The sequence below is a fragment of the Nerophis ophidion genome, linkage group LG22 (genome assembly GCF_033978795.1).
Source record: "Nerophis ophidion isolate RoL-2023_Sa linkage group LG22, RoL_Noph_v1.0, whole genome shotgun sequence".
Lineage (NCBI taxonomy): Eukaryota > Metazoa > Chordata > Actinopteri > Syngnathiformes > Syngnathidae > Nerophis > Nerophis ophidion.
The window spans coordinates 29958267-29985589 of NC_084632.1; the positions used below are offsets into that span (position 1 = coordinate 29958267).

General features: G+C 38.3%; 1 protein-coding gene across 5 annotated transcripts in view; it reads left to right on the forward strand.

Moving 5' to 3' along the window:
* Positions 1 to 27323, forward strand: part of lrp8 (low density lipoprotein receptor-related protein 8, apolipoprotein e receptor) — a 438760-nt gene that overhangs the window by 294641 nt on the left and 116796 nt on the right. For all 5 annotated transcript variants that reach the window (XM_061883665.1, XM_061883666.1, XM_061883663.1 and 2 more), the window contains exons 6-9: positions 6208 to 6330; positions 11597 to 11719; positions 20292 to 20411; positions 25166 to 25291. In XM_061883665.1, the coding sequence (XP_061739649.1) occupies positions 6208 to 6330; positions 11597 to 11719; positions 20292 to 20411; positions 25166 to 25291 (492 nt within the window). The remainder of the gene's footprint in view (positions 1 to 6207; positions 6331 to 11596; positions 11720 to 20291; positions 20412 to 25165; positions 25292 to 27323) is intronic.

The following is a 27323-nucleotide window of genomic DNA, read 5'->3' on the forward strand; positions in this document are numbered from 1 at the left end:
CTCTAGTCCCTTGACTTCCAAATGAAATACAAAACTTGCTTTCGTCTGAAAACAGGACTCTGAACCACTCTGCAACTGTCCAGTGCTTCTTTTCCATAGCCCAAGTCAGACACTTCTTCCGTTGTCTTGAGTTCAGCAGTGGTTTGACCATGGGAATACGGATATTGTTGCTGTATCTGTTGAAAAGCTCTATGGAGATGATTATTTCATTTTCCAGCATGATCTGGCACCTGCCCACAGTGCCAAAACCACCAGTAACTGGTGTACTGACCATGGCATTACTCTCCTCGATTGGCCTGCCAACTCCCCTGACCTGACCCTCATAGAGAATTTATGGGGTATTGTGAAGAGGAAGCTGGAAGACACCAGACCCAATAATGCAAATGAGCTAAAGGTCGCTATTGAAGCATCCTGGGCATCCATAACACTTCAGCAATGCCACAGGCTGATTGGCTCCATGCCACGCCGCATTGATGCAGTAATCCGTGCAAAAGGATTCCCAATCAAGTACTGAGTGCATTAATTGACATTTTCAAAAGTTTAAGATTTTGTTTTGCTGTTATAAATCTTTTTTTTTACTTGGTCTGAGGAAATATTCTAATTTTTTGAGATAGGATTTTTGAGTTTTCTTAAGCTATATACCATAATCAGCAATATTAAAATAATAAAAGGCCTGCAATATTTCAGTTAATGTGTAACCAATCCAGAATGCATGACATTTTCATGTTTTTTGGTTGCATTATGGAAAATAAATGACTTTATCAGAATGTTCTAATTTTCTGAGACAGTCCTGTAAATGAACAAGTAGATTAATAATTCATTTTGTACCACTTGTCCATAATAATGTTGACAAAATAATGGAATGGAAAAAATGGCACAATATGTCACTGCATACGTCAGCAGCTAATTTAGGAGACTTTGTTTGTTTGTTTACTTACTAATAAAAGACAGGTTGTCTTGTATGTTCACTATTTTTTTAAGGACATACTTGAAATAAGAAACATATGTTTATGTACCCCTAAGATTGTTTGTTAATATAAAGCGAATAAGGACATTTTTTGTGGTCCCCCTTATTTAGAAACGTATTGAAATAATTTTGGTACCGGTACCAAAATTTAACAACACTAGTTAATTGTAATGAAAAAGTAAGTTTACTTTTGGACATATGTAGTGACTCGCAATGACGTTTATGTCTGGTTGGGCACTGACCCCTTTGGAGCTTTTTTAAAAGTTTAGATTAGTTTACTCTAATCAGTGGTAATAAGTTTTGCACTGAATTAAAAAAAAACATTTACCGAAAACCAACACACAGAAAGTAATGATTATATAGTACTGTATCTTATCATGATACATATTGTGAAGCCACTACTCAGCCCAAATTACAGTATATGTTGGAGCATTTAATAGGGAAAAGTAATGACTCTTGTTGTGTTTCCAGTGGAAGAAACCTCAATGCTAACTTTGTAATTATGATGCGAGATTTGGGTTGCCATGCAACTGTAGTATCTGGAAAAGCAGTGAAGCCGATAGTGCTTGTGTAACAGTGCGTGTTTGTTGTACTCTATGTGCACGAGTGGGAGGTCCTTTTATGAAGCATAAAGCCCATCTGGTGTCCTCTTCACCGTTCGTAGAGATGATGGCAGCCTCACGCAACACAAAGACAAATATGGACGCAGGGGGACTGAGTGTCATGTAGCAGATGTGGCCAACATACCTGCACTCGTAACATCAAATGGAGAACTAATTGCACAATACCGGACCCCATCTGCCAAGTTTGCAGTGTGTAGTCATCAAAGAAATCTTTTTTGATTGTTATATTAATTTGTGTATCATCTGTTTTGACAAATGCAAAATAATTTTGACTAATGACACAGGTTGTTCATTAATGAACAACCTGTGATGTTTTTGTTTTTTTTTGTTTGTTTTTTGGTATTTGGGTTGTGGTTCAAAACGTGCCAAACTAACCCAGATTGCAAATTAATGATGGTATAATTTTAGCTGTGTCTAAAAGCCTTCTCATAATAGTTGCATTAGTTGGGGGAGGTTGGAGGTACGTGCCAAATGATATTTAGTAGTTTAAAATGATTGCCTAAGCTAGGAGAGCTGTGAAAGAAGCAATGAGATAATCACCGCGCATATGCACCTTGTTCTCCCCGGCTGCATCTTTTGAACTTATTAATTGCAGAAATATATCCCCTTTTTTTCGGTTGTATTATATTTCACGACCTACGAATGAGTTATTTCTAATGCAAACTACGCATATTAGATGCAAATGAGATGTGTGCAACAAATAGAAAACAGATTTTGCTGGAAGCAAGGCAATATTAATCAAAATAATTGATAATAATAATACATTTTATTTGTAAAAAATCACTTTACGTTGAGCAAACAACCTCAAAGAGCCACAGTGTAAAAAAATAGTAGTTATTATAATAATGATAATAAATAAATAAATAAAATATAAAACTAGAAACAGCCCAATAGCTAGAACCAGCATGCATATCTATAAAAAGGCTTTTTTAAAAGAAGGGTTTTTAAGCCTTTTTTAAAGGCCTACAGAAATGAGATTTTCTTATTCAAACGGGGATAGCAGGTCCATTCTATGTGTCATACTTGATCATTTCGCGATATTGCCATATTTTTGCTAAAAGGATTTGGTAGAAAACATCTACGATAAAGTTCGCAACTTTTGGTCGCTAATAAAAAAGCCTTGCCTGTACCGGAAGTAGCAGACGATGTGCGCGTGACGTCACGGGTTGTGAAGCTCCTCACATCCTCACATTGTTTACAATCATAGCCACCAGCAGCGAGAGCGATTCGGACCGAGAAAGCGGCAATTTCCCCATTAATTTGAGCGAGGATGAAAGATTTGTGGATGAGGATAGTGAGAGTGAAGGACTAGGTAAAAAAAAAAAAAGGCGAGGGTAGTGGGAGCGATTCAGATGTTAATAGACACATTTACTAAGATAATTTTGGAAAATCTCTTATCTGCTTATTGTGTTACTAGTGTTTTAGTGAGATTATATGGTGCCTGAAAGTCTGAGGGGTGAGGCCACGGGTGTGGTGACCGCCAGTCTCTCCGGTGGGAGGAGGTAAGAGAGTCCTCATCTGCAGGAGGACGCAAGCTCCGCTCATGTCTATGGTAAGAGCCGACTTATTACCACAATTTTCTCACAGAAACCTGCCGGTTGACCATGTTTGCTTGACCGCTCCGTTCCATAGTAAAGCTTCACATTCGGGAATGTAAACAAGGAAACACTGGCTGTGTTTGTGTTGCTAAAGGCAGCTGCAATACACCGCTTCCCACCTACATCTTTCTTCTTTGACTTCTCCATTATTAATTAAACAAATTGCAAACGATTCAGCAACACAGATGTCCAGAATACTGTGTAATTATGTGATTAAAGCAGACTACTTATAGCTTGGATCAGGCTGGAAAAAAATGCCCGCTACAATCCGAGACGTCACGCGCACGCGTCATCATACGTGTCATCATACCGACGTTTTCAACAGGATACTTCGCGCGAAATTTAAAATGGCAATTTAGTAAACTTAAAAGGACGTATTGGCATGTGTTGCAATGTTAATATTTCATCATTGATATATAAACTATCAGACTGCGTGGTCGGTAGTAGTGGGTTTCAGTAGGCCTTTAAAAGCATCCACAGTCTGATTTGCACTCAGGTGGTCAGGGAGAGCGTTCCACAGACTGGGAGCAGCGGAGCGGAAAGCCCGGTCTCCCATAGTTCGTAGCTTTATCCTTGGAGGTTGGAGGAGATTAGCCTGTTTGGAGCGGAGGTGTCGTGTGGAGGATTTGGGGGTGAGCAGTTCTTTGAGGTAGACGGGGGAATTTCCATGGAGGCACTTGGGAGTTAGTAGGGAGATTTTGAATTTTGATGATTACAATCAGCAGGTAATAAATAACCATGAAAGGATGATGAGTATTTTTTTTGTCGATTGGCTTTAATTCACTGAGCTCGGGTCCAGTTTGGCAAGAGACTGAGGACATCTAACACAGGTGTACATATCCCACAACATTCATCCAGCATTTCTGAATGTCTATGCTAAACTGGTATTAGTAGACACTAATAGACACACGTATTGAAATATTGGGACACCTTTTATCCCTACAGCTTTGCCCTTTAATGGAAGTACGGTTTGTATAAGAATCGATTATGTTCGCCTCCCATGGCAGAGACAACTCCCAAACACCCTGTATGAGTAATTAAACAGCACTTTAAAGAGGTAATACATTTAATGAACATACTTGTTGCTGTTGGAGCAGGCCCGGTTAGAGGCCCTATAATACAGTAGGAAGAGGATTCATAAGGCCCCATTCATCACCGTTTACCCGACACATGAAACGTGACAAATGGGGGAGTGTTGAATATCTCAAAGTGTGTTTTGTGGCAATTCCAACTTTGACCAAAGCATCAGTTGCTATGTACAAACCCCATTTCCATATGAGTTGGGGAATTGCGTTAGATGTACATATAAGCGGAATACGATGATTTGCAAATGCTTTTCAACCCATATTCATTTGAATGCACTACAAAGACAAGATATTTGAAGTTCAAACTCATACACGATATTTTTTTGCAAATAATACTTAACTTAGAATTTCATGGCTGCAACATATGCCAAAGTAGTTGGGAAAGGACATGTTCACCACTGTGTTACATCACCTTTTCTTTTAAAAACACTCAATAAACATTTGAGAACTGAGGAAACTAATTATTGAAGCTTTGAAAGTGGAATACTTTCCCATTCTTGTTTTATGTAGAGCTTCAGTCGTTCAACAGTCCGGGGTCTCCGCTGTCGTATTTTACGCTTCATAATCCACCACACATTTTCGATGGGAGACAGGTCTGGACTGCAGGCGGGCCAGGAAAGTACCTGCACTCTTTTTTTACGAAGGCACAGTGTTGGAACACCTGTCTTGCTGAAATAAGCAAGAAATAAGCATGATAACTTTGCTTGGATGACAACATATGTTGCTCCAAAACCTGTATGGCCCTTTCAGCATTAATGGTGCCTTCACAGATGTGTAAGTTACCCATGCCTTGGGCACTAATACACCCCCATACCATCACAGATGCTGGCTTTTGAACTTTGCGCCTATAACAATCCGAATGATTATTTTCCTCTTTGTTCTGGAGGACACCACGTCCTCTGTTTCCAAATATAATTTAAAATGTGGACTCGTCAGACCACAGAACACCTTTCGACTTTGCATCCGTCCATCTTAAATGAGCTCGGGCCCAGCCAAGCCGACGGCGTTTCAGGATATTAGTGATACATGGATTTGGCTTTGCATAGTAGAGTTTTAACTTGCACTTACAGATGTGGCGAGCAACTGTGGTTACTGACAGTGCTTTTATGAAGTGTTCCTGAGCCCATGTGGTGATATCCTTTACACACTGATGTCGGTTTTTGATGCAGTACCGCCTGAGGGATCAAAAGTCCGTAATATCATCGCGTAAGTGCAGTGATTTCTCCAGATTCTCTGAACTTTTTGATGATTTTACGGACCGTAGATGGTAAAATCCCTAAAATCCTTGCGATAGCTCATTGAGAAATGTTGTTCTAAAACTGTTCGACAATTTGCTTATAAATTGGTTTCCCTCACCCCATCCTTGTTTGTGAATGACTTAGCATTTCATGGAAGCTGCTTTTATACCCAATCATGGCACCCAACTGTTCCCAATTAGCCTGCACACCTGTGATATGTTTCATATAAGTGTTTGATGAGCATTCCTCAACTTCATCAGTACTTTTTGCCACCTTTCCCAACTTCTTTGTCACGTGTTGCTGGCATCAAATTCTAAAGTTAATGATTATTTGCAAAAAAAAAAAAACGTTTATCAGTTTAAACATCGAATATGTTGTCTCTGTAGCATATTCAACTGAATATGGGTTGAAAATGATTTGCAAATCATTGTGTTCCATTTATATTTACATCTAACACAATTTCCCAACTCATATGGAAACGGGGTTTGTAGAATGGCACTTTCCAATCGTTTTCAACAGACTGCGTTGCAAAATGATTAACCCAGCCTTTCCTCTTACGCAAGACTCAGCCAGGAAAAGGGCCAAAGGAATCCCTTCCCAACTGTATTAATGATTTCTTTAAAGTGAATACACATCTTTAATAACAAATGTAAAATGTGTTGCTACCTTTAATATTTGTCTGTTATGTTCCCCCAGCCGTGCTCACATGTCGACCTGATGAGTTCCAGTGTGGCGATGGTTCCTGTATCCACGGCACCAAACAGTGCAATAAAGTCCACGACTGTCCAGACTACAGTGATGAAGCCGGCTGTGTCAACGGTGAGAAGCACGCCACAGAAAATAAAGAAAAATAATGCCACTTAGATAAAGCATGTCCTAAAATCAGCATGCGATTAATAGTGACATACTTTTGTACTTGCAATTGTGTTTTGTAGTCTCTTATCTCACTTGAGCTACCGTTAAAGTATATATATGAAATATATAAGCCCTATAAAAAAAAGGAACACATGACAGCACATGGCTTCACTGGTTAGCGTCGTAATCTGGTTTTACATTTAATGACGCATATGACGAAGCAGACAGATACAATAAACAAATACAAAGAAATGTTTTGAGCATAAAAAAAAAAGTGTAAAACAAACCTTCAAAATGTCATTAAACATACGAACTTTGTATCATCAGTAAACAGAGGTTGGTAGTAACGTGCTACATTTACTCCGTTACATCTACTTGAGTATATTTTGGGATAAATTGTAATTCTAAGAGTAGTTTTAATGCAACATACTTTTACTTGAGTATATTTATAGAGAAGAAACGCTGCTTTTACTCCGCTCCATTTATCTGATTTTTATTGATCTGTTGATGCACGCTTTGTTTGTTTTGGTTTGTCAGACATACCTTTAAATTAGGATCTATCAAATGCCTGCGTTTCAACAATCAAATGCAGTCAATGGTGACGTTTGACCAGAGGTGGGTAGAGTAGCCAAACACTGTACTCAAGTAAGAGTACTGTTACTTTAGAGATTTATTACTCAAGTAAAAGTAAGGAGTAGTCACCCAAATATTTACTTGAGTAAAAGTAAAAAGTATGTTGTGAAAAAACTACTCAAGTACTGAGTAACTGATGAGTAACCTCATTATGGCAACAAATAATGCACAAAAACATAAAAATAGCAATGAGCAAATTCAGAGCCAGGAATATCTATTAAGCAACTAAAACAATAATATATATTAAATAATAATACATTAAAATAAAAAAAGGCAAATTGAGCCACAATAACTTAACTGCACCATAGCCTCAGTAGGCATTAATTGATTGATTGACTGAAACTTGTATTAGTAGATTGCACAGTACAGTACATATTCCGTACAATTGACCACTAAATGGTAACACCCCAATAAGTTTTTCAACGTCAATCAATTATTTAATAAAGGACCAAGTCGAGGTGATCTACCTCATATATACATACACACACATATCATATATAATGGCTGGATATATATATATATATATATATATATATATATATATATATATATATATATATATATATATACACTATATAATTTATATTTATTTTATTTGCCGTTTTTTTTGACATGTTAAAGGTGTTTTAATGAATATACATGCATGTTTAACACATAGATTCCTATCTTTCATGAAGACAAGAATATAAGTTGTTGTATTACCTGACTCTGATGACTTGCATTGATTGGAATCAGACAGTATAGTGCTGAAAACGTCCACGTTTTAAAATGGAGGAGAAAAAAAGTTCTTCCTTTCCGTCTAATACCACATGAAAGTCGTTGGTTTTTGGCATCTTATTTGTCCAGCTTCCATATTAGTTTTTATACACTTTACAATAAATACATTGGCGGCAAACTCCGTAGCTTGCTAGCTTGTTTGCGCTGGCTTTCGGAGACTCTTATTATTTTGTTAGCGCAGGCGCGATGGAGCGGCACTTTTATTGTGAAGACAGGAACTGTGCGATCAGTCTTTAGGCTTTTGACGGGAAGTATAGTTGAAATAAAAAGTGTCTTTTTTCCTTTACACTTTTGATTGATTGATTGAAACTTTTCTTAGTACATTGCACAGTACAGTAGATATTTCGAACAACTGACCACTAAATGGTAACACCCCAATAAGTTTTTCAACATTTTTAAGTCGGACTCGACGTTTGACGGTCACGTGACCGTCTGGCTCTGTTTGATTGGTCCAACGTCACCAGTCACTACATGTGATTGGTGAAACGCAGGCATGCGTATATCCTACTTTGAAAAACTAAAACAAACATTAATAGATCGATAAAAAAAGTAGCGAGTAACGAGCTGAATGTAGATAAATGGAGCAGAGTAAAAGTAGCGTTTCTTTTCTATAAATATAATCAAGTAAAAGTAAAAGTATGTTGCATAAAAATTACTCTCAGAAGTACAATTTATCCCAATAATTACTTAAGTAGATGTAACGGAGTAAATGTAGCGCATTACTACCCACCTCTGCGTTTGACTCCGTTTCACCAATCAAACAGAGCCAGGCGGTCACATGATTACCTGCACACTAAATTTCAACATTTCCAAACAGTTGAAAATAATAATCAAAGTAAGTACAAAAACAGTACAAAACAGTATAAAAACCGTACAAAACAGCGCCATGGGGTTGTAAATTCAAAGTAACTAAAATAAAATGGATGGATGGATAAAATAAAATGCAAAAAAAATATATATATATATATATATATAAAATAAACAAAGTGCAAAGCCAAAGGCTCACTCAATCTCAGTAAACAACTTAAATTTGGAACACAGCATCATCCTTTTCACAGCTTTTTGGTTGCTAGAGGAGTGTTTTAATATAGAGTTCTAAATATTTTTTTAAATGCACAAAAACAGGTCGGGTATTGAAAAACTTACATTTATGAATATAAAACTTAGCCAATAGTATAATGAGATTGCAAAGGTAAAATTAATTTTCTATTTTATTTTCAATACAGTGTAAAACCAAATATATATCATTTAATATATATTATTGTTTTAGTTGCTTAAGAGATATTCATGGCTCTGAATTTGTTCATTGCTATTTTTATGTTTTTGTGCATTACTTGTTGCCGTCATCATTAAACGAATAGGTTACATATCAGTTACTCAGTACTTGAGTAGTTTTTTCACAACATACTTTTTACTTTTACTCAAGTAAATATTTGGGTGACTACTCCTTACTTTTACGTGAGTAATACATCTCTAAAGTAACAGTACTCTTACTTGAGTACAATTTCTGGCTACTCTACCCACCTCTGTCAGTAAGACAATCTAGGAAGTCTCTGATTCCCTTTTAAGTAGGAGTGAAACAAAATATCAACATTTAATTATACTCCATTGTTGTCATTCATGATACAGTATTTGTGTTTTGTGTACATGTTCAAGAATTCAAGGAATTTTATTGTCATACCAATACTTATTTCTTGTCATCCCAGATTTAGCCCACTGAGTAACACAAAAATGGTAGTGTGTAAATTTGTATTTTAAATAGACTAGGATATAAATGGAGGAGGTTATAAATAGCAGAAAATGATTAGGAATATATTTTGAATATCCATCCATCCATCGTCTTCCACTTATCCGAGGTCGGGTTGCGGGGGCAGCAGCCAAAGCAGGGAAGCCCAGACTTCCCTCTCCCCAGCCACTTCCTCCAGCTCCTCCCGAGGCGTTACCAGTCCAGCCGGGAGACATAGTCTTACCAACGTGTCCTGGGTCTTCCCCGTGGCTTCCTACCGGTCGGACGTGCCCGAAACATCTCCCTAGGGAGGCGTTCGGGTGGCATCCTGACCAGATGCCCGAACCACCTCATCTGGCTCCTCTCAATGTGGAGGAGCAGCGACTTTAGTGTAAGCTCCTCTTGGATAACAGATCTTCTCACCCTACCTCAAAGGGAGAGGCCCGCCAACTGGCGGAGAAAATTAATTTTGGCCGCTTGTACCCGTGATCTTGTCCTTTCGGTCAGAACCCAAACCTCATGACCATAGGTGAGGATGGGAACGTAGATCGACCGGTAAATTGGGAGCTTTGCCTTCCGGCTCAGCTCCTTCTTCACCACAACGGATCGATACAGCGTCCGCATTGCTGAAGACACGGCACCGATCCGCCTGTCAACCTCACGATCCACTCTTCCCTCACTCGTAAACAAGACTCCGAGGGACTTGTACTCCTCCACTTGGGGCAGGGTCTCCTCCCCACTCCTGAGCTGGCACTCCACCCTTTTCCGAGCGAGAACCCTGGACTCGACTTGGAGGTGCTTATTCCTATATATTTTGAATATCGTGTGCATACATATATATATATGTGTGTGTGTGTGTGTGTGTGTGTGTGTGTGTGTGTGTGTGTGTGTGTGTGTGTGTGTGTGTGTGTGTGTGTGTGTGTGTGTGTGTGTGTGTGTGTGTGTGATTGTGTGTGTGTGTGTTTCACTTCAAAATACACCCAGACCTTTAGATAAAACTGTTAGCAAGTTTTGAATAAATAAATGATGTACATTCAAGTAAAACATTGAAAAAAATTTCGCGTATGTCAATAAAACTGCATTTCTGTTAGTATATTGACTTCTATTTAAAATTGTGAATATATATATATATATATATATATATATATATATATATATATATATATATATACATATATATATACATATATGTATGTATGTATGTATGTACAGTGGGGCAAAAAAGTATTTAGTCAGCCACCGATTGTGCAAGTTCTCCCACTTAAAATGATGACAGAGGTCTGTAATTTTCATCATAGGTACACTTCAACTGTGAGAGACAGAATGTGAAAAAAAATCCAGGAATTCACATTGTAGGAATTTTTAAGAATTTATTTGTAAATTATGGTGGACAATTAGTATTTGGTCAACCATTCAAAGCTCTCACTGATGGAAGGAGGTTTTGGCTCAAAATCTCACGATACATGGCCCCATTTATTCTTTCCTTAACACGGATCAATCGTCCTGTCCCCTTAGCAGAAAAACAGCCCCAAAGCATGATGTTTCCACCCCCATGCTTCACAGTAGGTGTGGTGTTCTTGGGATGCAACTCAGTATTCTTCTTCCTCCAAACACGACAAATTGAGGTAATACCAAAAAGTTCTATTTTGGTTTCATCTGACCACATAACATTCTCCCAATCCTCTGCTGTATCATCCATGTATCCATTTTGATACAGAACTAACAATTGAAACTATCCAATTAAAATAATAGGCAATCCTGTACAATATACAAAACACTATAGAAACACAAAATACTGTACAATATACAGAACAAGACAAGAGTACCAAAGTAATAAATAACAATCAGTGTCGGACGTATGTAAAATGTAAAGTGTTCTTAACAATTAAAACAATATAATGTATCGTATTGCTGTTTTTTTGCTTTACCAGATCCTGTTTTCTCGTATAAATTGCATGTAAAAATACAAAAAGCAATAAATAATCTTTATGAAGCATTTACCCAATTTAAAAAAGTGACTTTTTGTCTGGCCTGTTTTACGTTTCTTTTATTTGTGCATCAGCATAAAACTGGATATCACGTGTGTGTTGACAGTTACAAAGTGCGAGGGGCCAAGGCACTTTCGCTGTAAGAACGGGGAGTGTATCGACAGCAGCAAGGTGTGTAACAACGTAAAAGACTGCAAGGACTGGTCTGATGAACCCATGAAGGAGTGCGGTAAGATCCTGTCTCGCAAATACAAACAGTCATGCAAATACTGGATTATCCTGAGAGGTCGTGACGCTTCATGTATTACCGAGCCAGCGTAGTGCTACTGATTAACACATTCACTTCCAGGCATCATCAACTTCTTTTAATGTGGGCGGTCACTCTTGCTGATAAGAGGAGCTTAATTTGATCAAGGCAGACTAAATCAGGACATTTCTCAACTGCGTTGTTATGATCAAAGAGCCAAGCGCCTGTGCCCTCGAGTGCGAGCTTAGACAGGGAAATGTGATCAGACTGCATTGCCCATTAGGAGCCACGCAGATTATCCACACACCATCGATAATTAGCCTTTAGCAAGCTTCAAGCACGGATCTAACATCCCAGTCAATGCCAACGACGCTGCAGTTGAGAAAAAGTATACAGGGTCATGAAATGTTCATGCTAAATTACACATTTGCGGCTTGTATGATGTAGCGGCTGGTAGATATTCACCATCATCACATTGTCCTGAAACCACATAATTATTTCAGCATCTCCAATTATTCCTTCCAGAAAATACGAGAATTTTTTTTTTAAATGATGGGTAATGAAGCTTTATATTTCCAGTCTGTGGGGATGTGCTGGTGGAAAAGCCCGACTGACTTCTGTGGTGCAACCTTGTTATTTTGCCAGCGTGCGTTTATTTTGAAGGCCGGATTTATCTGCGACTTGATGTGTTACGCCGATGTTTACGTGTGTTGTCGGGGGTTTCTTTTATATCAAAGATAAAGTGCAGGAAAATATGAGAAACAATTAAAATGGGAGGAGTGCTGTAAAAAAGGGCAAACTATGCAAGTTACCCAGGGAAAAAATCTAAGACCACATTTAGGAAAGACCTATATGATGATTTTAATCAACATTTAAAACACTTCCTTGTGGTCTAGATCAGTGGTTCTCAAATGGGCGTACGCGTACCCCTGGGAGTACTTGAAGGTATGCCAAGGGGTAGGTAAGATTTTTTTTTAAATAATCTAAACATAGCATCGATTTTAAAATCCTTCATAAATGTATTTATTGAATAATAGTTTAACAAAATTTGAATGTAAGTTCATAAACTGTGAAAAGAAATGCAACAATGCAGTATTCAGTGTTGACAGCTAGATTTTTTGTGGACATGTTCAATAAATATTGATGTTAAAGATTTCTTTTTTTGTAAAGAAATGTTTAGAATTAAGTTGATGAATCCAGATGGATCTCTATTACAATCCCCAAAGAGGGCACTTTAAGTTAATGATTACTTCTATGTGTACAAATCTTTGAATCACTTGTTTATTTTTCAACAAGTTTTTAGTTATTTCTATATCTTTTTTTCCAAATAGTTCAAGAAAGACCACTACAAATTAGCAATGTTTTGCGCTGTTATACAATTTAATAAATCAGAAACTGATGACATAGTGCTGTATTTTACGTCAGTATCTCTTTTTTTTCAACCAAAAATGCTTTGCTCTGATTAGGGGGTGCTCGAATTAAAAATATGTTCACAGGAGGTATATCACTGAAAAAAGGTTGAGAACCACTGGTCTAGATAATAGGTATTGGATATGAATCTTCAATCATATTCATAGCCTGCTTTTTGAGAATATTGCAAGATTTGAAAGATGAACATATATATATATATATATATATATATATATATATATATATATATATATATATGAATATACATATATGTGTGTATATATAGATGTGTATGTATATATATATTTATTTATATATATATATATATATATATATATATATATATATATATATATATATAGAGAGAGAGAGAGAGAGAGAGAGAGATATATAGATATATATATATATACGCTGGCATCAAATTCTAAAGTTAATGATTATTTGCAAAGAAAAAATGTTTATCAGTTTGAACATCAAATATGTTGTCTTTGTAGCATATTCAACGGGACATGGGTTGAAAATGGTTTGCAAATCATTGTATTCTGTTTATATCTACATCTAACACAATTTCCCAACTCATATGGAAACGGGGTTTGTATATATTGTGATACACACACACATTTGAGGACGGAATTGTTTGCCCACCCCTCATTAAAATGTCATTTTTGTGCTGTTATATTTAGCAATTAATTTTCAACACATCTTTTCCAAGCAACCTACTTTCATTTTGGATGCTTCAAATATTTTTTTTGCACACAGGAAGTTGTTTCACAAAAAACAAAAGTGACCAGTCAAAATCATTAGCCCTCTTAAAATCTCCCATGAGTCTGACAGACATCAAGTATTTGAAGCCATCTTCTCTGATTGATCAAACCTAAATTAAGTCTATAGTGAACACAGACTCTGTATTTGAGACCTGTAGCGCAGAGCAGAAGATTCCGTTCACGCTGGATGATTCAGGACTCAGAAAGCATCATGCCAAAAACTAAATAAATCAGTTTAGACTAAAGGCAAATAATCATTGATGCATACTAAGAACGAGATGCTTACACAAGGTTATCACTGCGTTGTCTAGTGTCAAGAACTGGAGTGAGAAGTATCATTAAGATATTCAAAGGTAGCCACATGGTACAAAACATGCCTGGCAGAGGTAGGAAAGGAAATATTTCAGAGACTGTGGAATTAAAGTGAGTGAAAGATGTGTCTCATGACCTCAGAACAAATGCCAAGACACCAGTGAATGACTTGGCCAAGTCTGGAATTTTAGTCTCAAAGAAGACAATCACTGGAGCCTAGGAATGGACTGCGGGGCTGCAGACCAAAAAAAAGTCCACTTCTGCAATAAAGACACCTTTGAGCCAGACTGAAGCATACAAAGGACAACCTAGAGAAAGACTACCGGTATGCATACTGGACGCATATCTTTTGTTAGATAAAACATAACTAGAGCTCTTTGGCCATCAAGACACTGCTTGTGATTGGAGAAAGAAGGGAGAGGAATGCAACCCATGGTCATGAACATGGTCACCACAGTGAAACATGGCGGTGGGAGCATTACGCTGTGGGGATGCGTCAAGGCATTTAGAACTGGGAATCTTGTCGAGATGGAAGGAATCCTGAAGAAAGGAGGATATTAGAAGACCTTGGAGGAAAACCTCATGCAGTCAGCAGCAAAACTGGGTATGAGTCGACCCAAAATATACATAACTCCTGGTAAATAACTACTTCCAGAAGGCCAAAGTGAATGTTATTGTCTGGCCGACAGAAAGACCTGACTTGAATCCTGTCAAGAATCTTTTGGGAGAATTGAAGACTGCAGAAGGCCCTCAAATCTGGGGGACCTTGAGAGGTTTGCCAAAGAATAATAGGCTGGGATAGCTGAGGAGACGTGTGTGAGACTATAATACAACTATAACTATAACACAAGATTGCAGGCAGTTACCCAGCAAAAAGGACACACTACTGCTATTAGCATCAGGAGGGCTAATAATATTGACCCCAGTAGTTTTTGGTTTTGGTTAAATAATTGTGTTTGAGTTTGCATTAAAAAAATCAGTTTTTATCAGCATTTATGTCACTGTATGTCACACTACATTGTTGTGCACATGCCAAGTTTACTGTTGATTAAAATAATAATTTATTCAAAATTTTTGTGTTTTGGACTTAATGTCCAAATAAATATGTACACCTCGTTGTGGCATCTTGTCATAACCTACTCAGTGGCCTAGTGGTTAGAGTGTCCGCCCTGAGATCGGTAGGATGTGATTTCAAATCCCGGCCGACTCATACCAAAGACTATAAAAATGGGACTCATTCCTTTCCTGCTTGGTACTCAGCATCAAGGGTTGGAATTTGGGGTAAAATCACCAAAAATGATTCCCGGACGTGGCATCGCTGCTGCCCACTGCTCCCCTCACCTCCCAGGGCGTGGTCAAGGGTGATGGGTCAAATGCAGAGAATAATTTCGCCACACCAAGAGTGTGTGTGACAATCATTGGAACTTTAACTTTGAATTTCAAAACCCATCCAAAACAGTGTATAAGCATGTGTCGTTAGATGATTTTTTTTTTAATATAGTATTTATATTATATTATAAAATAAAAAAATTCCCATATCAAAAAACAAACCGCGTTAAAAAGAGAACGCCAGCAGTCACCAAAATCAGAATCAAATAAATGTGTTTTAATCAGCCTTTTTAGTCATCGAGCAGCTATACAATTATAAAATAGTATTGCTGACCAGACGTTACGTCTAATATTTTTATTTCTGACAACATAAATATGTTGACACGAACACAAAGAATATTCTTTCCCTCATGTTTTGTCCGTGTCAGTTTCTATGAACTACTAAACATAGATGCAAAATAGTGCCCACAGAACAGTTTTAGTCCTGATAAATCAAATTACAAGTAATAAATGAGTATATTTGCATCTCCTGCTCTCAGTATTGTGAGCATTTTGATGATCAGCTTATATTTTGCATATCATCATCATCATCATCATCGGCAGTCACTCAAAGCAAGTATGATGATCCTCTTGGTAGGGGGTATCCCTTTATGGAGGATACCCATGTGTTACTTTGTTTAACATGGGGAGATTAGTGCACAGACAGTCACCACACGATCCTTGACAAATCCGGGTCAGGATCCAGTGGCATGGAGTCCAAGACAACTGGGGACCCTTTTCTGCTGCAGCCTTCATCCGCAATCCCAGCCGTTGTGACGCTCCATAGGGTTAGCAATCATCCTCCGCCTGTTCCACTGTTGAGATCTTGGGTTGTTATTTCCCCATAACTGGGCCCACATGGGTGTGGAGGTGCCTTCTTCCGCCATCGCAGCCGTTGTGGTGGTTCTTACATCTACCGTTTTCCACCTGCTCCGCCGTTGAGGTCTTCACTGTATCCCTGGCTAGGGGGCAGTCAGGTACTAAGCCTTCGCCAAGGGCCACCTGGGGTAACAGTAGTAAAGGGGTTAACCTCCTTGTGCCCCAAGACCCCATAGAGGAGAGTCCACTGCCGGATGCACTTTAACGTCATGCCCAGGACACATTCTGCATATACATGAAGACAGACACTAAATGGGTTGCGCTCTTTATTTTGCTTATTTAACAGACCAAGTCCTCTGCACACAACCATGATACATTGGATTTGCTTGCGCAATTAAATTGGAACATGTTTTAACACGCAAACCTTTAGTTCAGGGGTGTCAAAAGTACGGCCCGCGGGATGAGTTTGCGCTGTATAAAAATGACCAGAATGAAAGAAACTGCTGTTCTAAATGTGTCCACTAGATGTCCCAATAGCAAATATTTACCATCATGTTAGATGATGCTACATATGTAAAAAAAAATAAAATAAAATAAACCACATGATGTTAGTGCACCGTCGAGGAAAATTAGCAAACTACATAAATAACATCCTGTAATTTGATTTTGATATTATTTTTTATTTTGATAAATTGAAAATTAACACCAATGAGTTGACTGATGAACATTGTCACATAATTTATTTAGAAATTATAAATAACGACAAATAAAGATGGAATACTCTTAACTGCAACATGTAAGGGTAAAAAAACAAAAAACAACATCGTTATGATTTGTACATTTTCAGAATGTGCTTGTTCTATTTTTAATCAAAGAAGTTGTCTTTATTTTTAAGACATCGTGCCGTAATGTTACCAGTCCGGCCCACTAATGAGTAAATTAATCTCCATCTGGCCCCGATCTAAAATGAGTTTGACACCCCTGATTTAGTCGATCAGGCCCAAAGTGTTATGTTGTTGTTTGAGGCTTGTGTTCCTTACTTCAAACAATGTAATCAACAAAAACAATCCTGGAACTTTTCTGACACATCTCCCATAGAGACCATTTACGATTAGAATGTCACTCAGTGCAGTACATAATTCCTGCCTTAACTGTTAAAAAAGTGTCAATATCAAGGCATGTTATACGTGTATCAGAAACACTTTATTAATCCCCGAGGGGAAATTACATTTTTCAGCACAATCCCTTTCAAGATCAGACAAACATTAAAGGTCTGTCGGGTCTGCCAACTTCCGGCCCCCTTTACAAAAAAGGTGAGATACAATTGAGAAACAATTGGGATGAGGGGTGAGAAAAAAAAATCTGTCTAAGCCTGGGCCCCTGGAGAGGGGGTCCAGACTGAGGCCAAGGTAAAAAAACAACTCATAGCCATAACACACATTCCTCTTACAGGCGTGTAAGAGGGAAACATCAAAGAACACAAAGGACATTAAATACATTAAAAAAGCAGAGCTGATTCAACTAGCCACTTCTTCACACAATATAGATAAAAGGAAAAGAAACATATACACTGTGGTGGCCTCTACGGTGTTCCACGCCATCGTCTGCTGGGGTGGAGAAAGCATGGCCAGAGACAGGAGCAGACCCAACAAAGCAACCAGGAGATCGCTGTGGGCCAGTGTCCAGTCTGCATGGATGAGCGAGGATGCGTCCAAGGAGACTGAGGTGTCCGATACCTGCTCATTCAGCCAAAATACTGTGAGGCTTGTCCATCCCGGTGCTCAGTGCTAGCTCCGCAGCCCTGTCTCTTCATCATACTTGCCAACCCTCCCGGATTTTCCGGGAGACTCCCGAAATTCAGCGAACTCTCCAGAAAACCTCCCGGGACAAATTTTCTCACAAAAGTCTCCCGAAATTCAGGCGGAGCTGGAGGCCACGCCCCCTCCAGCTCCATGCGGACCTGACTCAGCAATGTTGTGACCCTCTTAAATAGGACAATACTGCCATCTACTGTACATAGAATAGACTAGAATGTACTTTATTGATCCCTGGGGGAAATTCAGCACCACAGTTCACTCACAATAAACAATGATAATAATAAATAATGTAATATTTATAATATGTGATATATAGAATATATAATATATGAATAATATACACATATTCGACATATATTCTACATTTAAGTGCAGTCAAGGAACATGCATTAGGAAGTCTGTTCTGAAGCCCACAGTAAAGAGACGTAACTTCATCACCTTACCTGGTTATTGACTCCAACCCAAAATATTACACCGTCGACGAGCAAAATGAAGAAATACGCTTGCAAGTTCCAAAACGAATGGAAACAAGAATTTCAGTTTATCCAGGAGAGTTCAACGGGGAAGGGGTATGTTGCCTTTAAATTTTGTAGAACAGACTTCTCCATTGAACACGGTGGCCGAACGGATATAGTCAGTAATGAACGGTCAACGGAGCACAAAGCATTGTTCACAACCCAGTATTATGGGCCACCTCGCAAAATGGAGACCCGATGGTGTAACTTATGCTGAGACAAAGATGGCTATGCTGATAGCTGGAAGCATTATCCCATTCTCCTTTCCGGATGTCTACAACAAACCCGTGAAGGATATGTTCCCGGATTCGGAGATCGGTCGCCAGTACGCAATTGGCAGAACAATGGTTACTCAAATAGTGAAAGGTAAGTGTTGTTGTTTTTTTTAGTAACCAGCAAGCACAGTACAGTTAGAACAACTGTGTTTATATTACTGTGTATTTGATAGGTGCCGTCTGAAATTCAACTATTTCTTTTATTTATAATAAAATACATATATATAGCTAGAATTCACTGAAAGTCAAGTATTTCATACATATATATAAATCTATATATATGTATATGAAATATATATGAAATACTCGAGTTGGTAAAATTATACTCCTCCCGTCGTAACCACGCCCTCCACCCCCCGCCCCAACCACGCCTCCGCCCCACTCCCCCCATCCCCCACCTCCTGAAATCGGAGGTCTCAAGGTTGGCAAGTATGCTCTTCATCTGCATCTCCTTCAGTCTCTCCAAACGGACTCTGGTGTGGCAGAGACCCAGCAGCTGGTCTCCATGGCCAAAAGGCTCCTGGGAGGCAGATCGAGAAGTCCACAAAAAAAAGCACCGCAGAAGTCATGAAAGTGCCACCTCCTAGTATCCGTCCTACTACTTACTGCTTTGAAATGTCAAAATGACAGCTAGGAAAAGACTTGCTCAGTACTTCAGGTGTACTCATTTTGCATGTTTTTTTAATTAATTTATTCAAGATGCCTGCTTGTTCATACCATGTTTAAAATGTCTGAAGGTATTCATTTGCTCCTTTTTTCTGTTTCTATTCACGCAGCGTCTCCCAGCTTAAATGTTTCTCCGCAGTACCTGTAGCCTTGAAGCTTAAATCTTTAATCTAAAGCGGTAATGAAGTACCAGCTTTAGCTTTCTGCAGTGATCTCTCCACACTCCCCCGGGGGCAGCTGAAAGACAAGGGGGATAAATGGAGACTTTGAAACAGATACAATAGAAAAAGGACATGCAAAGGTGGGAAGTGGGGAGAATTAAACAAAAGGATGGTGGGTGGGAAATGGGAATTTAATGCATGGGTTCAACTAATGTGTCAGAGGGTAATTTGTGGGTTATGAACATAAACACTAGCATGCCCTTGTGGAACTAAAGCTCTTTTATTCCCCATTACCAAGACTGTTCATTGTGGATCTACATTTTCCTGTACCCTCACGAATGATCTTCACTCTCAACTTTAAGATTTGACTCTGTTGTTGATTGTTTTATTGTGTGCCACTGTTGGGTCACTTAATCTGCCTCGCTCCTTCTGCCATTCTGTCTGCAGGCCTGAACGAGTGTGCAGACAACAACGGTGGCTGCTCCCACATCTGCAGGGACCAGAGAATTGGTTTTGTTTGTGACTGTCCATCTGGGTACAAACTTCTGGACAAAAAGACTTGTGGCGGTAAAGATAAAAAAAACTCTCACATGCAAAGTGTAAAATATTCCAACCATTATTGCACAATCCTTTCCTATATTGCGATAAAATGGATTTAATATAATATGACCACTTTGCAGCCCAGGAGAAGTTAAGTAATATGTTTGGATTGTTTTTCTTTTGTTTGCTTGACTAAACAAACTAAATCCTACTAAACTGCATAGCATCTTTTCATTGAATGTCTACTTCCTGTAAGGATTTTCGTTATTTCTATACGGTTTATGGTCATTTCACTCTATTCTGTACAGTGGCCACAAGACATCAACATAAAGCCACAACACAATAACGTTATGCCACAACACATCGACATAGAGCCACAACACAACAACTTTACACCACAAGTCAAAATAAAGCAACAACACATCAACATGAAGCCAGAACACCGCAACAAATCAACATAGAGACACAACACTGCAACTTTCTGCCATACCACAACACGCTTACTCCCTTTTGGGGTGGCGGAGGGCGCTGGCGCCTATCTCAGCTACAATCGGACAGAGGGCGGTGTACACCCTGGACAAATCGCCACATAATATCGATGTTAATGTAACAGAGAGTGTACAAATGGACCCAATTAAGGGTCCATTACTATTAACTACCTGTCATTTAGCTGGGTACACCTTACAACTACCTGTATGTATTTATGTAGTTTGCCTTTTCTTTGGCCCATCCCTATAATGTTATTAATTTCCTCTGCCTACAGTAAAACAAAAAAAACAAAAAAACAGACAACAAAAAAACAACAACAATGACTTGTGTGTTGTTGGTAATTGTAATGTGTAGTAAAACTTTTCATGAACTCAACTCACTTTAATGTGTCTTCCTGAATTTGTGTTGGACGTCTGAGATGAAGAGAGCAGTTATGATTTTGGTTTACAGAGCAAACAACTACAAACTAAAGTTTGCTACTCTATTCTCTAAACTCATACTTTAGTCCAAACATAGCCAAGGACACACATTAGTGTGCGTTTCCTGCACGTCGTCTTCATCATTAAAAGAAAAATATACCCAAAACCTGTGAATTTGGCACGTTGTGTAAATCGTAAACAAAAACAGAATACAATGATTTGTAAATTATTTTTAACTTATATTCAATTGAAGAGACTGCAAAGACAACATATTTAATGTTCGAACTGAGAAACTTTTTTTTTTTTTTGCAAATAATCATTAACTTAGTATTTAGTGTAGTATTTAATGGCAGCAGCACAGTGCAAAAAAAAATGGCACAGGGATATTTTTACCACTGTGTTACATGGCCTTTCCTTTTAACAAGACTCAGTAAACGTTTGGGAAAGCTGTTGTCACAAATGCAGAATGTGGCTTGGCATTGTCTTGCAATTCCTTGCAATAGCTCGTTGAGAACTGTTGTTCTTAAACTGACAATTTGCTCATGCATGTATTCACAAAGTGGTGATCCTCGGTTGTGAATGACTGAGCATTTCATGGAAGCTGCTTGTATACCCAATCATGGCACACACCGGTTCCCAATTAGCCTGTTCACCTGTGGGATCTTCCAAATATATGTTTGATGAGCATTTCTAGCCTTTCTCAGTCATTTTTTCCACTTGTGCCAGCTTTTTTGAAACATGTTGCAGGCATCAAATTCCAAATGAGCTAATATTTGCAAAAAATTACAAAGTTTACCAGTTCAAACGTTAAGTATCTTGTCTTTGCAGTCTATTCAACTGAATATAGGTTGAAAAGGATTTGCAAATCATTGTATTCTGTTTTTATTTAGAATTTATATAATGTGCCAACTTCACTGGTTTTGTGTTTTATAATCTGCGGGAGAGAATCCCTCTGTCATTTTCAAATATATATATATATTTTTTTTTTGGAGTCGTCAGCTTGAAGCGTCCCTCTGTCTCCAACTCCCTTGTCATCATTTTCCAATATTGCTTTCTGGTTTCAATGACCCGCCTTAACTTGCCTCTGATTGGCCAGTCTGTAATGTTTTGCCCTAACCTAAGTCAATTGTGACGAACACCAACCAATCATCACGGGTTTTTCTCCGTATGTATGGATGTTCTCTTTCATCCAGGTCATTGTATTTCCTCCATATTTTTTTGGGGCCTGGATACGCAGGCCATTTTCTCTCTGTGTTGCTTGTAGCTTTCATGTAAGCTACTTAGCTACTTATTAAAAAACTGCCAAGCTACTGGAAAATGTGGTCAAGCTACGTAACTTAGCTACATGTAGCTTGTTACTGCCCATCACTGCAATCTAAACACCTTATGATTGTTAGAAACCCTCATTCTTGTGTATATATATATATATATATATATATATATATATATATATATATATATATATATATATATATAGAGAGAGAGAGAGAGAGAGAGAGGGACAACATTTTTTGCAGGAGAGGATAGAAAGAGAAAAATGGGGGATACGAGAGAAAAGAACAACAGAAAACATAATAACAGAACAACATCAGCAAATAAGATATGTACAAATATGATGGTAAATGTGATAGCATAGAAGCAGTTAGTGAAATAAATAATAATTCAGAAATGGCAATGAGCATTATTATACTACAAATGGAGCTATACAAATACCAATAGAAAAAGCGCTATTGATAATGAATAATTACAATAATTAACTCTATTATCAACTATAACATTGCTTCAAATGCAACAATACATATATGCAATAACTTGAAATACAAAAGAAAGCAGTTAAATGGAGGGGAAGAAAGAGAAGCCAACTATATTAACCTTGTAGATTGTTATAGTAACAATAGGTTAAGCTTTGTCAGTGTGCCATGTGTTACCCAGTTTCCCCTAGGGCAGGGGTGTCAAACTCAAATACAGAGTGGGCCAAAATTTAAAACTGAACAAAGCCGCGGGCCAAGGTTGAACAAATGAACCTTTTAATAGGGACCCAAACAAGTTTTGCAATGAATATTGAACAAGCAAGGCTTAAATAGGGCAGCACGGTAGAACACGGGGTTAGTGCATCTGCCTCACAATACGAAGGTCCTGAGTAATCCTGGGTTCAATCCCGGGCTCAGGATCTTTCTGTGTGGAGTTTGCATGTTCTCCCCGTGACTGCGTGGGTTCCCTCTTGGTACTCTTGCTTCCTCCCATGGAACAGGCAGAGCTTATATAACGTAATACTGCAAAATCAACTTTCAAAAAACAAATGAAAAAACATCAGTGGTATATTAAATACAAGTTAAGTAAAAAAAGAATGCCTCTTTTCTATTTGTAGCCTTCTGAGGTAAATATCAACATTTACTTTTTCCACAGGCTAATAAATTCGACAATAAAATAAAAATGAGGTGGGCGGGGTTTGGTGGTAGCGGGGGGTGTATATTGTAGCGTTCCGGAAGAGTTAGTGCTGCAAGGGGTTCTGGGTATTTGTTCTTTTGTGTTTATGCTGTGTTACGGTCATTCTTGTTTGGTGTGGGTTCACAGTGTGGTGCATATTTGTAACAATGTTAAAGTTGTTTATACGGCAACCCTCAGTGTGACCTGTATGGCTGTTGACCAAATATGTGTGTGTGAAAGCCGCATATATTATGTGACATGGCCAGCACGCTGTTTATATGGAGAAAAAGAGGACGTGACGACATGTTGTAGAGGACGCTAAGGGCAGTGCCTTCAAGGCACGCTCCCAAATTGTTGTCCGGGTGCAAATCGTGAGAATGGTTGCCCAGGGAGATTTCCGGGAAGGGCACTAAACTTCGGGAGTCTCCCGGGAAAATCGGGAGGGTTGGCAAGTATGAGTATTAGCGGTAAATGTGGTGTTACCGGCGGGCCAGCTCTAATGTTAATTTGATATTGCCTCAAGGGCCAAATGAAATTAAACGTGGGCCAGAGTTTGACACCCATGCCCTAGGGCAACAACATTAATATATGTTTGATGAAACGTGATTATATGTATGTATACGTACTTTTATATGTACAGTATGTGTATATTTATGTTTGTACAATGAACGTGCATGTGGATGTACAAACTTTTAGTGTGTGGGTATGTACTGTATTTGTGTATGCATGTGGGAGTGTATGTACCTGCATGTATATATGTATGAATAATTGTGTGTATGTGAGTATATATATATGTGTATGTATTTGTATGTACACTATATTTGACTCCCGGTGTGTGCGGGAGCCATAGTACGGCCCCAGCCACCCAGAGAGCCCAACCCAAAACAGTCTTTGCTCTTGGTTGAAAAACAGAAAATCCCAGATTTGTATTGGTTTATAAACTGAACCAAGGTTGGACATGTTTTTTAAAAAATGTTTAACCCCGCATTCCAACTATTTCCTAGTTTAACCCTACATATTGAAACACAAAAGCGCTGAATGTGTTCATAGTGTCAAAGCACTTTGAGAAGCTTAAAGGTAGAAAAGCTCTATATAGGTAAAATCTCTTTACCATTTGTGGTGTGTGCATTTGTTGTGTGTTTTGCAATTGTGTCGTGGCTGATAGTCGTTGCGGCATGTGTTGTGACCTTTCTCCTCCACCATAATTCTGTGCACACACTTTATTATTCACCAGAAATGCTAAACTTTATTATTGGCAAATGGTGAGTCGCATGTCAAATCCTTGCTGAATGTACTATCAGCAAGTTTCGACAACATTGCACCGTAATTGCTATTGATCATGCACTGTGCATGAATAAATACATGTTCAGTTACCATTCATGGCTTCTTATGCATACTCCAAATTGTGTTTTCATGCTCCTAACAATCTGCCTCTGCTCTCTACAGACATCGATGAATGCGAGAATCCAGAAGCCTGCAGTCAAATCTGCATTAATTACAAAGGGGATTATAAGTGTGAGTGCTATGAAGGTTACGAGATGGACCCTGCCTCCAAGACCTGCAAAGCTGTGGGTAAGTCATTCATCAAACACATGCACTCATACTGGATGCTCATCCGCACCAAAGTAGAGACAATACAACATTTACCCTTTATTTCCGACAGCCCTAGCCACTACCAGATTCATCCTCCACTTGTATATCTATGGGGACCCCCTGAAAAGAGAAGACTTGCATTATATGCAGGCCCCGCTCAGCAGTCTGTGTAAAGATAAATATTTGCCGTCTTTTTTTCTGTGGTCTCCACTAATGAAAAGTTTACAGCCAGCTGCGTCTCTTCTCCCTGGGGTGTGAAGGAAAGCATGTTGTTGGAAGTCACTGTCTGTTGGCTAAAGGGCAAAGGCAGGGTCTGCTGGCTGCCTTGGCCTGGGTAAACACTCCTTGTCCTGTAATTAAAAAAAAAAAAAAAAGCGCCTGCTTCCTGAAGTAGCAATGACATACTGTAGTTGAATGCTCGCTGGAGCTAAGAAAAACTTGAAAATGCACAATACAAGTTGTTTTTTAGTAGACCCACATTACCTGTTGCACACTTTGCCTTGCTCATATCATTACACTCCGATTGTATTCGAATTCTTATAAATCACAGCTCAATAAGAAATAACACAAGGATGGCTGTATCTGCCAAGAAGGTTATCTTTTATTTTTTTTTGAATGACTTAACCACTTGTTTAAAAAACAGTAAAGAGGATATTGTGTCAGTAATGACCGACTATATCATCAGTGGTTCTCAACATTTTTCCGGTGAGGTACCCCATTTGAAAATGTGTTTAATTCAAGTACCCCCTAATCAGAGCAAAGCATTTTTGGTTGAAAAAAAAAGATAAAGAAGTAAAACACAGTACTATGTCATCAGTTTCTGATTTACTGAATTGTATAACAGTGCAATATATTGCTTATTTGTAGTGGTCTTTCTTGAACTATTTGGAAAAAAAGATATAAAAATAACTAAAAAATTGTTGTTGAAAAATAAACAATTGATTCAATTAGAAATAAAGATAAGCGGTAGGAAATGGATGGATGGATTTCTACACTTAGAAGTAATCATCAACTTAAAGTGCCCTCTTTGGGGATTGTAATAGAGCTCCATCTGGATTCATCAACTTAATTGTAAACATTTCTTCACAAAAAAAGAAATCTTTAACATCACTATTTATGGAACATGTCCACAAAAAATCTAGCTGTCAACACTGAATATTGCATTGTTGCATTTCTTTTCACAGTTTATGAACTTACTTTCATATTTTGTTGAAGTATTATTTAATACATATATTTATTAAAGATATTTGAATTGTTGCTATTTTTAAAATGTTTTTAAAACATCTCATGTACCCCTTGGCATACCTTCAAGTACCCCCAGGGGTACGTGTACCCCCATTTGAGAACCACTGAACTATAGAATCTAATGTTGGTGTGGGATGCAAATCTACTATTTGTTTTAGATTGTATGGCAAGTATGGATGTACCAAAATGATGCCAATATTCCAGCCTCGAGTATTGGCTGATTCTGATAGTAGTCTGATACAATATCAGCCCAAATCATACCTACCTATATGATTTATTTTGTAGTCAGTGTCTCTGCAGGTTTCACCAAGCAACATTTAAGACTTTAAAGACCATATAATGAATACAATTTAGGCCATGTCCACAGGAACACAGATACTTAAAGGCCTACTGAAATGAGATTGTGTTATTTAAACGGGGATAGCAGGTCCATTCTTTGTGTCATACTTGATCATTTCGTGATATTGCCATATTTTTGCTGAAACGATTCAGTAGAGAACATAGACGATAAAGTTCACAACTTTTGGTGCTGATAAATAAGCCTTGCCTTTACCAGAAGTCGCAGACGATGACGTCACAAGGGTGAGGGCTCCACACGTCCTCACATTGTTTATAATGGGAGCCTCCAGCAGCAAGAGCTTTTCAGACTGAGAAAACGACAATTTCCCCATTAATTTGAGCGAGGATGAAAGATTCGTGGATGATGATATTGATAGCGAAGGACTAAAAAAAAAAAAAAGGCGATTGCATCGGGACGGATTCAGAT